At 38.8% G+C, this 11,636-nt stretch overlaps 2 protein-coding genes across 3 annotated transcripts; one reads left to right on the forward strand and one right to left on the reverse strand.

Annotated features, from left to right (window-relative positions):
• Positions 1-2,374: 2,374 nt before the first annotated feature.
• LOC115740075 (non-specific lipid-transfer protein-like) lies at positions 2,375-6,903 on the reverse strand. Of its 2 annotated transcripts, XM_030673450.2 has the most exons (3): positions 6,516-6,903; positions 6,335-6,391; positions 2,375-2,447 (listed from the first exon to the last, which is right to left on the reverse strand). In XM_030673450.2, exons 1-2 carry the CDS (start codon positions 6,868-6,870, stop codon positions 6,375-6,377), a joined length of 372 nt encoding a protein of 123 aa, XP_030529310.1. In that variant the 5' UTR covers positions 6,871-6,903; the 3' UTR covers positions 2,375-2,447; positions 6,335-6,374. The 2 variants fall into 2 exon arrangements, with proteins under 2 accessions (XP_030529310.1, XP_030529309.1); XM_030673449.2 differs by lacking the exon at positions 2,375-2,447 and having other exon boundaries at positions 6,205-6,391; positions 6,516-6,902.
• LOC115739945 (receptor-like protein 43) lies at positions 3,382-5,977 on the forward strand. Its single transcript, XM_030673266.2, has 2 exons — positions 3,382-5,520; positions 5,624-5,977. The coding sequence occupies exon 1, from the start codon at positions 3,394-3,396 to the stop codon at positions 4,696-4,698; it is 1,305 nt and encodes a 434-aa protein (XP_030529126.1). The 5' UTR covers positions 3,382-3,393; the 3' UTR covers positions 4,699-5,520; positions 5,624-5,977.
• Positions 6,904-11,636: the final 4,733 nt, after the last annotated feature.

Below are 11,636 nucleotides of genomic sequence, written 5' to 3' on the forward strand. Positions count from 1 at the left end.
GTTGCTGATTGCTCTGGTATTTTACTAAGATTTTTTGTAAAAGTGATGGATCCTTCAAAATTACACTCTCATCCAAAACTACAGGTCTTGATTTGGGCGATATATCGAATTTTGCGGGTTAAGTTACCGACTAATTTTAACTTTACTAACTCTTATTTGAGTAAATTACCAATATTTGTTTGATTGTTTTGAAACTAACAACGGTATTCGTAATTTACAAATACTTAGTTTTGGAGCATACGTACTATTAAATTTATTAGCTCTTCTAGGAAAGTACCAACCCCTGTTTAAGTCATTTTACAAATGTTATCTGATTGTTTGCAACTACCACAAAGTTAAGTTAAAGATAGCAAGATATTACATTTACTAGTTCTTATAGGAAATTACCAACTTTTGTTTGAGTCATAATTAACCATCGTTCAATTAATTTTCCATTCCAATTGATCAAATAACTTACCAGTATTTATTTGCACAGCTTACCAACCAGTGCAATTTAATGGCTATTCTAGGGAAGTACCAACTGTTAATTGAGTCCATTATCCACGTCTATTAAATTATTTAGTAGTTACAACAGCAGACATTTTTTAAGCCTTATGCTGAGACAAATACTGATATGTGGCAACAGAATGGACAAGTTCTCTTAGCTTACATTGGCCGTATATAGTAGTCAATGTCATTAATCTAGAAGATCTCTAATCTTACTATGCATTAAACTTATTTCCGAACTGATTCTTAGATGCATTTATTTCCTCCCACGTATTTAAAACAATCTTTTTTTTTTCTTATATACAAGTACATACATGCGCTCGCTCTTTTACGAGTACTAATTCCATCAGTGTAATTTGGTGACAATGTCAAAAATTATTCTTACACTATCATCCAATGTTCAATTTGGTTCTTGAATTCTGATTGCGGTCAAAAATGGTTCTTGTGCTCTTTAATAAAAGAATCAATTTAATCATTGAAATCAAGTTGGTCCGATTGGCATTTGACACAACAGCCCAAGTCAGCCATGCATGTGACTCGCATTTGCTGCTGCTGCCGTACGCCCCATTACCCACATCATTAAAATTTGGAAAAAAAAAAGGAAAAAAAAGGAAAAACAGGGTAAAAAAAAGGGACAGGACGTGAAAATGAGGGATGCGTATTGCACAATTTTCAGAGATAGGCGGCAGGGGCCGCCCCAGCTCCGCCGACCAGCGTTCGCCAAAAGGCGGCGATGGAGGGCCTTCGCGTGATGTGTCGATCGGCTCTAGCAAGGGTCAACCAGCTTTTGTCGCTTGGTCTTATACGGGTACACGGTACTCTCTTGCTAGTACTAGTTCCACATGCGAAAAAATTCTTGCTCTTGCTAAGATTCAGCAAACAATCACAATAAAGTAAAAAGTAAAAGCGAAAAAGAGAAATTGAGATACAAAAGTTTATCCCGATTCACCTGTAAAATACGGTTTTGTCTAGTATAGAATTTCACTATAATTAGCACATTACACTTCTCGTTACATTCTCAATTAAGAGAAAGATATATTTTATTGTAACACCTATTCATATGCCCAAAACCAAATTACCAATAAAATATAGGCTCAAATTATAAATGTCCTCTAGCGGCTTGGGGAGAGTTTCCCCCGCGACCCCACTAGAGCGGCCTCTTGAACCCACGCCTATAGGGAGCGATACCCCGTGCTTTTCTATTGAGAAAGTCAATTCCGCATTGCTGCCGAGTTGTCGGACTTATCCACCAGGGATCCATGGAAATTCTATGGATTATGTTGAGGAAATCTACCAAAGCTAGGGAGTATAAACCATATCTCAACAGTTCCCAAATTAGCCACCGATATATGTATGACATAGAATCTTCTCTCTAAAGTCCCTTCAAAATTTGGCACGTGAGATGCAATTTCAGAAATGTTTGTTGTGAGTTGGATAATCTCATGGTTAGGTAGCTATCTAAGGCTCTATTTATTTCACAAAAAATGCATGATTTCAAAAATATTTTCCTAGACATAATCGCTTGTATGGATTGAAATAACTAAACAATGCAAAATATTTCATAACAGGCAACAATGTATGTCTAAATACTTTCGTGGACAAATGAAATTTTTTTTTGTCGATGGTTCACTTTTTTAAGAGATAAGATCGATTATTTTTAGATAAATATTTCTCAAGTCATTCTTTTTTCGCGAGATAAATGCACCCTAAGTGAGTAGGTAGGGAGTTAGATACATGTTGATTTTTCAACGAAGGGACTAGCTAAAATGAGGCAATTCTTGGCCCAAAAAGGAGAGAACGCATTTGCTATAGAAGGAGAACCAAGCAACGAAATATCATGGGAAACTATTTTTATTAATGGGTGATAAAATAAGCAAATGCCTTATTAATTAATGGGCCTGGGCCAATTAAACAGAGAATTACCCTTTTACATTAGCAAAGTCTTATTTAGCAAATCCCTAGCTTTCTTAACGCATTACTTCGATCAAGCACCTCGTCCTAATCTTAAGCCGGCCTCAGCATTTGTTGCTCAGGGGGACACTATATCCTCCGGTTATTAAATGAAGGCAAATAAGAAAGACAGGCATTATTAGTTTTGGATGATATTTAATTGTTGTGAGAAGCTACTTCGTGGTTTGCTTGGTAGAGGATAATTATGCTCACTCCCGCATTTCTTTCCCGCGGGCCTGTTCCCAATGTCGCACCTCTTCGGGTTTTAGATAGCTGTGGCCGGCATGATCCAGGCCTGCTCCGCCAGAGGAGAGAGCAGGACGGAGTGGAGGCAGCGGAGAGCAGTGCCGATGAGCACGTTAACTCAAAAGAGACCTTCCTGCATGTATGTTAATCTCATGGAGATTTTAGCCGTATCTTCTAAGAAATCTTATCTTTCCGATTTTGTTTTACAAATAAAGTGCGGGATTATTGAAGTTTGTCTGCAAAACAAATAAAGTGTGCCCTTTTTTTTTTTTAATCCCACATAGGATGGAAGTAAGAATGCAGGTTTTCTTATTAGTTAGAAGGCTATTATGAAATTTCAAGATAAAGAAATCAGCAAGCGGGCTGGACCCCTCTAAATAATTAATCAATGATTTGCGCGGTCATCACGTTGATATCTCCGGTCATCAAAAAGTCGCTCTCTATTTTCTCTTTCCCTCACCGCATGAAGAAAAGCCCAAACAATCATTTCTTCTCAAAGGGCTTCCACTGTCCGCTCCAGTCAACACGCGTCTTGCAAAGGCGCGACTTGGAATATTGGCCCGCGATCAGAGGATAGACTTAGAAAAGACGTTAATTTCCTCCTCTCTGTGTTTTTTCAACATTTCTGTGAATAAATAAAAAAAATTCAAGGAAGCATCGTTTTGCCATTACAAATACAAATACGACTTCTCTGGTTCATTTTAACCAACAATGGCGTCCTCCTTCTATGCTAACTTCGTGCCTACACTTTTGCATGCACTCCTTGTCATCCAAGCCTTGGAATTCACTCATTCCAAAGCATTAACAAATGTAAGCTGCATTGGCGTCGAGAGGGAAGCTCTTCTGACGTTCAAGCAGGATCTCACCGATCCTTCAGGACGTCTGTCGTCTTGGACCGGCGAGCGTTGCTGCGAATGGGAAGGAGTCGAATGCAACAACAAGACCGGTCACGTCTCAAAGCTCGATCTTTATGGCCGCGGTCTGGGAGGTAAGATACATCCTACTATAACCAAATTGAGGCATTTGAAGTATCTAGACCTCAGCTTCAACAATGTCAGTGGTTACCTACCCAATCAATTTGGAAATTTCAAAGATCTCGAATTCCTTTATCTTTCAAAAAGCTCGATTTCAGGTCCTATTCCTGCCACTGTGGGTCAATTATCATCTTTGAGATATTTGGACCTCTCTTCTAATAGTTTGAGTGGGAACATTCCAGAAAGTATTGGGCAACTATCCAATCTAGAGGAGATGGACTTTGGTTATAATCGATTGGATGGAGTTGTTAGTGAACTTCACTTTGTAAATCTCACCAGCTTGACCTCATTGATTTTAGGGCCAAATGAGCTTGTTATCAATGTTAGCGCATCTTGGGTTCCTCCTTTCCAAATAAAGTCCATTTTCTTGTCAAGTAGCAAAGTGGGACCAGAATTCCCAAACTGGCTACGAACCCAGAGGAACATTTCGCAATTGGTCATGTCAAATGCTAGCATCTCAGGTGAAGTTCCCCATTGGCTACCTGATGTTTTATCTAACAGTAGAGACATTGATCTCTCGGGCAATATGCTTAGAGGCAACCTATCCGGAATTATTGGAAACACGACACCACAATTATGGCGGGTGTCACTTTCTGGAAATAACCTTAGTGGCGACATCTCAAATTCATTATGCATGTCACATGAATTACTCTTTCTTGATCTCTCTAAGAACCAACTGTCTGGAAGATTTCCCCAATGTTGGGGGAAGTCGCTACCCTTTTTGGCATGGATTTCATTAGGAGACAACAAGTTGAATGGTCAGATTCCAAGCTCTCTATGCAATTTGGAGCAACTAAGAATTCTAGGCCTACGTAAGAATGGCTTGAATGGAGTGCTTCCAGAATGTTTACTAAAGCTAGAATTGTCAATCCTCGATCTCAGTGACAACCTATTATCTGGTAGAATACCTCCCTTTAGCTCTTATATTGGGGTAATCGATCTTGGGAGAAATTACTTCACCGGGGACATTCCTTCGCAGTAATGTCATCTTCCTCAGCTCCAGTATTTAAGCCTAGCGCATAACAACCTCTCCGGAGGCATTCCTCCTTGTTTTAGCAACTTCACGCAGATGTGGCCCGACTTTAATGTGGCCACTGTGGTTTATAGTTGGTTTCCTGTTAAGGTTACTATAAAAGGAGAAACCCGAGAATTCACCGGCACACTCCCATATTTGTTTTCCATTGACCTTTCAAGCAACGCTTTAGAAGGACAAATACCGGAAGGGCTAACTAGGCTTGCTCGACTTCAGAATTTCAACCTCTCCCGAAATAAGCTGATCGGAAAAATCCCTTCGCACGTCGGCGACTTGAGAGATTTAGAGTCGCTGGATCTGTCCAACAACAAGCTATCGGGTGGAATCCCTCCTGGCATATCCAATTTAGGCTTTCTAAGTTGTCTGGATCTTTCCTTCAACAATTTATCCGGCCGTGTTCCATCAGGCAATCAGCTAAGAACTCTGGACACTCAATCTGCTTATCGCGGCAACGATGGACTTTGTGGAGCTCCTCTTTTAAAAGTTTGTCCCGGGGATGAGCATAACAACACAGATGGACGAGGTGGTCACAATATGAGCAGAGATGAGTCTGATGAAAGCGACTCCATTATGGTTTGGTTTTATTCAGGATTGGGACCGGGTTTCACAGCAGCATTCTTGGGATTCTGCGGCATATTACATTTCAAGCAAACTTGGAGGATGTCCTATTTTCGGGCGGTGGATAGGATTATTGAGAAATTGTCAATCGGGGGGATGATTACCATGCTTTGGTTCAAGAGAGCTTTTCAGTTCCAATTATGCAATTAAGAGGTTGTTCATGATCCGTGTTTTTTGGAATCCTCGTGCCCATTTAATTTGTTGATAGGTGTCACTAACAGTTTTTAGCATTTGTTGTCACTTTTGTGAGTTGCAGGCGATACCCTTCACAAGAGTGCAGACCGACTTTTCCAGTTCCGGCGACATGCTGCTATGGAGCTGATAGTTCCTTTCTTCATGATGGAAGATTGCCATTGAAGCTTCAAGTAATAAAGATGTTGTACTCATTATTCTCAGGCATTTCCCTCTTTCTTTCCATTTTGTTATACAAACAAAGACGAAACAAAATCTCTTGGTTTTGTCCAAGAAGATGCGTATGTTATATGTAAAATGGGCCTCACTATGCGAGCCGAAGTTAAACAAATGTGCCGTTCTGCTAGGGTAAAAATTGGGGACAACGTTTCGTGCCATTAGCAATGACATTTTGATCGGCAACTTGTTTAGTGGATAACGAGTTAGTGAGTTACCAATATTTATACGAAAGTACCAACGATTCTTGGATTGTCCACGTAGTCGAAACAATTTCAAATGAGCAATTAGTACGCGAAGGGAAGAGCAAATTCTTGGCCAAAAAAGGAAATTACAGATTTTCTATTGATTGGGAACCAAGAAAGGAAATATCATGGGAAAAGGATTATTATTTAGGGTTAATGAAATGAGCTGAAAGCTCCACCAAAATACATAGTTATTAGTTACCATAGATAATGCCATAAATGGGCCTGGGCCCATTAAACAGAGAGTGGCCCTATTACATTGGCAAATTTTATTTAGCAAATCCCCAGCTTTCTCAGGCCATTACTTTGATTATCATCCTCCTCCTAGATTGGGCCGGGCTCAGCATTTGTCGCTCACGGGACAGTATATCCTGCAGTTAATAAATGAAGGAAAAAAAAGAAGAAGAAGATAGAAACATTATTAATCCTGGATGATATATGCTTATTATAAGCAGCTACTTAGTGGATTGTTAGGTATGGGATAGTTATACTCACTCCCGCATTTCTTTCCAGCGGGCCTGTTCCTAATGTTGCACCTCTTCGGAATCGAGATGGCCGTGCCCGGCATGATCCCGGCCTGCTTCGCCATAGGAGAGAGCAGGACCGCGCAGAGGCAGCGAGGAGCGGTGCGGATGAGCGCATTGACTTTGGCGCAACAGGCAGGCGGGACCTTAGCCCGAGCGTCTCTAGCGGCCCCCAAGCAAGGGCTTAGGCTGGCGGCAGCCGATCGGACGGGGGTCCTCCCGCACTCTCCGGCCGCACTTACTTCCCAAAACAAGCCGTTCGATATCGCCAGTGCCATCAAGATGGACAAGGGCACAAACATGGCAACACGAGAGGTGCGAGCCATTCTTGTATTTGGGGGATCACAGGTGGCGACTTTCTCTATTCTAGGACTGTGCTCTTTGTAAGTTGGTGTTGTGGAGAGAATGTTAGGACAATGACTCGTTATATACACACAACGCAAAGCCATGGAGAAGGAAGGGAAGTGAAGAAAGGTGATGGGTTTCGGAATAGTGGGGTGGTTGGGTAAACCCTACGTGGAAGAAAATTGGAGGGTTCGGGAGCTTGGCTTTGTGCCTTCAAGAGGGTAATTATAACTGTCCAATGTGTCCCGCTCATGCTTGTTGAAAGAACCCAGCGAGCCTCCCTCTCATCGGACGACACATCGGTTCCTCCTTTTGTTTCAGTCGGAAGAGATTGAGATCGCGGGGTTGGTGAGATTGGGAAGGATCAAGGTGTGAAAATGCAGGGCTTTGGTCTCGTGAAGTTTCTATTAGGTCTACTGTAGCTCAGCATGCGAACGTAAAGTCCCAGGATTGGGTCCTCCCACTGAGGGTTTCGTTAGATCACAAGTGCGCATGCCCTATGCAATAGATAACAAAACTCTATAGAAAATTAGGTGAAGGCTTCAATTCCATGAATAGAAGGTATAACCTAGGCTCCATGCGAAAAGCAACTTTTTAGAAAAACGTTTTTCGGATTTTTCATTGTTTGGTTCATGAAAAATAAGTTAATCTAGGAAAATATTTTCCATTCATGGAAAAAACTCTTTCAAAAGTGAGGAAAATGTTCTCTGTTTTTTTTAGAAGAGGAAGACATTTTCCCTACTTGCTCTCTCAATTCCTTTAACATTCATTTTCTTTTATATTATTTTTTATTATTTATTATTTATTATTTATTATTTATTATTTTTATTTTTATTTTTATTTTTTCTTTAACTTTTGATTTCGGCCGGCCGGTCGCCAATCGCAGGTGAGCTCGAGGCTCGGCTGATCCCGACAATCTCGAGCTCGCTTGAGGCCGGCGAGCCCCGAGCTTGTCCAATGCCAGCAAGAAACCTCGAGCAGCCTCATAAAAAATTTAGAATTAGAAACTTAGGAAACATGATGAGATGAATGCCCATACCTAAGTCCCACGAGCCATTTCACACCTCCACTGTTGGTTCTCTGCTTTGCAGAAACAGATGTGCATGGGGGTGATTTCTCCTGCTTTGTCAAGATTTTCTTGCGCGAGGACGAAAGAGACCTTCTGAGATGTCATGGTCAGAAATAACTTATGAGATGGGGTCAAGATTTTTCATGTGGTCAGATCAAGATGCGGATCCTTCGATGGCGTCCTGAAAATGCAAAAAGTGGACTCTTCCGCAACGACCGACGAGGTCCTGATCTGGCGAGCTTGGGGCTCGCCGGCCTCTGTCAAACCTAAGATCGCCGGGATTTGACAGTTGCCGTGTCCGACGACCGGCCGAAACCAAAAGTCAAAGAGGAAAAAAGAAAAAAAGAAAAGAGAAATAATTAAATTTTTTAATTCTAAAAAAAAGGAAAAGTTGAAAAATTATTGAAAGGAGTACATGGAGCAAAATCAAATCCGAATTTCCATACAAAACGATGAAAAATATTTTATGAGTCTTTTTCATATTTAAGCAAAATACCAAAAAATATTGTCATTTTCCTGGAAAATAACTTTCCGGAAAATATTTTTAAAAAACGTTACATTTTTTGTGAAACAAATGACGACTTAGGGTGTGTATGTTTCACTAAAAACGTTTTTCGAAAATTTGTTTTTCTTGTTTGGTGATATGAGATTGAAACCGTTTTATGGTGTTTGCTTTTCATTTGAAAAATAATTTCACTTTCATGACTTTAACGTAGTAAAAACAAAATTGAATTTTTAAGTAATCTCCTATATTCTATATTTTATATTATATAGTTTTTCATTTTTCTTTATTTTCTTCTTCTTCCTTCTTCTTTTTCCTCTTCCTTCTTCCTTCTACGTCGCCGGCGAGCCTCGAGCTCACCGGTGGCGGCCGTCGTCCGTGGGGTGGTGGAGGGAGGAGGAAGGAAAAAAAAATAAACATAATGAATAGGAAATAAAAAGGAAAAGAATGAAAAACGAAAATGATAATGAAAACAAAATTATATTGAAATATTAAAATATTAAAAAAATCAAGAGGACCAATTGCGAAAAATGTTTTCACCTCTTCAAATTGGAAAATTCATTTTTCTGATTTTATATGAATTTTTCGTTGATCGAAAAAAAAAATTTGTTGAATAAGTCATTTTTTAACAAATCAAATGAATGAAAGTCCGGAAAACCAATTTCAGAAAAACACTTTCCTTGAAACAAACGCACTCTTATTATTGAGTGGAAAGCTAAGAGAATGAAAAAGTGACCCGGAGAAAAGAGTCGCAGGCAAGAAAAACAATTGATAGAGTATTAAGCTTCATTTGTTTTCTAGAAAATGAATAATGGTAAATATTTTTCAAAAATGATTGTCTGTATTGCTTAAAATAATTAGCCAATGAAAAATATTTTCATCATTGATAATAATTTATCTTTAAATATTTTCGAGGACGATGAAGATATTTTTTTCATTTATTTTTATAAGTGATACTATCAATTATTTTTTTTTAAATATTTTCCACATCATTCGATTTACATGAAACAAACGCAATATTAGTAGATAATTTGGTGAAGCAGCTTTGGGCAAGCATGATATGGGCAAGGGTTTTTCCTTTCTGTTTCTCAAAGACGAAGCTTGGGTAAGCCCATATGACGAAGTGTCCTCTAACCTCACAGGCAAGGTAAAAGAGAAGTCAAATTTCGAGTAACGGGTGGCTTCGATGTAGGTTTTATGCACTTGGCGATGTGAGAAATCCTCCTGTATCGTTTAAGCACATCTGGCCAATATTTTGCCAATCTGATAGGGTTTTCTTTTATCGGATAATGACACGAGTCTTCAATGGTTGAGCATATTTAATACGACAAGTGTTTGAACTCACTTTTTGTACAATTAGGTACTTGGAATTTTATCTATTCACTTTAGTACTAAATTTTTTAAATGTGACTCAACATGAAATCTTCGTCATATACAAAAACAGAAGATGTTGATGTGAATTTTAATCGCTCTTAAATAATCTTTGAATGTGCACATGGCTAAGTGAGGCTCAACCTCGACAGCTAGAAGAAGAAGAGGGAAGGAAAAAAAAATTTAAAAGAAAAGTATTAATATATTATGTTGCCGGAAAGTAGAAAGAACTGAATTGACATAATTGCAAAAATTTTAAGATTGAATTGGCAAAAAAAAAATTGTGACTAAATTAATACAGTTGCAATAGGTTTATGTCTTTTCTAATAATTTTCCACCCATCCAGTCGTCATTACCACTACCCAACCTGGCATCACCACCGTCAATGTGAACAAGTCCAGCTTTACCACTGTCATTGGCTCGACCTAATTAGTTAGTCCATCTCAGCGAAAATCAAGTAACGTGCACTCAGTTCACCGGAAGTGCAATATTGAGCCTAATATTGAAAGTTGAGGTACTTATTCGAATAAAATTAAAACTTAAGTTCTTCACTGTGCAAAGACGAAAAGTTTAGCCATTCACTACCCCTACTAAATAAAAACATTTGCGACTTTCCAAAGATTGATCACATTTCGTAAAAAATTTAAGTCATGTAATTCATTCGTTAGACAAGTACCCTAATAGCACTTTTGTATGTTGACAGGTTTAGCTTCCAATGTCATTTTGAAGAAAGACGCTATAATTTGAATGTAAGATGGATCACGTCCAAATCAAGAACTTAAGACTTAACCACATAACTTAACAGAATCCATGATCATAAGAAAAACCGAACATTAATATAATCAAGAAAATTAGGTGGTCACTCTTATTCGGTGGAACGTGAAGATATTTTCGATTTCTATATGTCTAGGGATTTGTATGGAATCAACATGTAGGCATGGGCCAAATTTTTTTTTTTTTTCCAATTGAACTAAATGTATCTCTAAAGAATTTTCTAATTGCATTCTATTAGACAGTACCAATCATGAATGAATATAAGGAAAGTTGCACTAAAGTTCGATGGACTCAAGCCCGTTTGTGTTTCTTTAAGGACACTACTTTCTCCACTGTAGACTAATATAAAACTTGGGATAAGCAGACACATATGTGGCCTCTGATATCGGAATCCAATTAATGAACGACAGTACTTGTCGTTTTGGCGGTATTGGCCGCAATCTGCGACCTTGATTTCCTTGAATTTTAAGATTGTTAAGATCGGTTTCATGGAGATCAAAAATTGGACACTTCTATTCAAGTTTTTCCACTCAAAACTCATTTCCGAATTCCTTCTTGACTTGTAGGACCGTAGGCTGGCTTCACGAGTCCTTGTGTGGTTTTTCCAACAAAATGACAATCTAGTTTGGAAAAATGACACAAATAGTTTCTGAACTTTGGTCCAATGTATAATGTGATCCCTGAACTTTTAATTTGACCAATATGATTCATGAACTTTAGCTCAATATGCAATGTGGTCCCTGGACTTTTAATTTATTTGAGGTAATTCCGGAACTTTTGGAAAATGTTCAACTTACTCCTTGAACTACAAGAAAATATTCAAAGTCATCCTTGAACTTGAATTAATGGAAGAACTAAGTTGAACATGTTTCAAAGTTCAAGGACCATACTTGGTCAAAATAAAAATTTAGGAACTATATTACACATTGGGCTAAAGTTCAGGCGTCATAGTGGTCAAATTAAAAGTGCATGGACTACGTTGCATATTGGATCAAATTCATAGACCTTTTGTATTAGTATACCATTTAGTT

Source organism: Rhodamnia argentea, chromosome 5 (assembly GCF_020921035.1).
Source record: "Rhodamnia argentea isolate NSW1041297 chromosome 5, ASM2092103v1, whole genome shotgun sequence".
Classification (NCBI taxonomy): domain Eukaryota; kingdom Viridiplantae; phylum Streptophyta; class Magnoliopsida; order Myrtales; family Myrtaceae; genus Rhodamnia; species Rhodamnia argentea.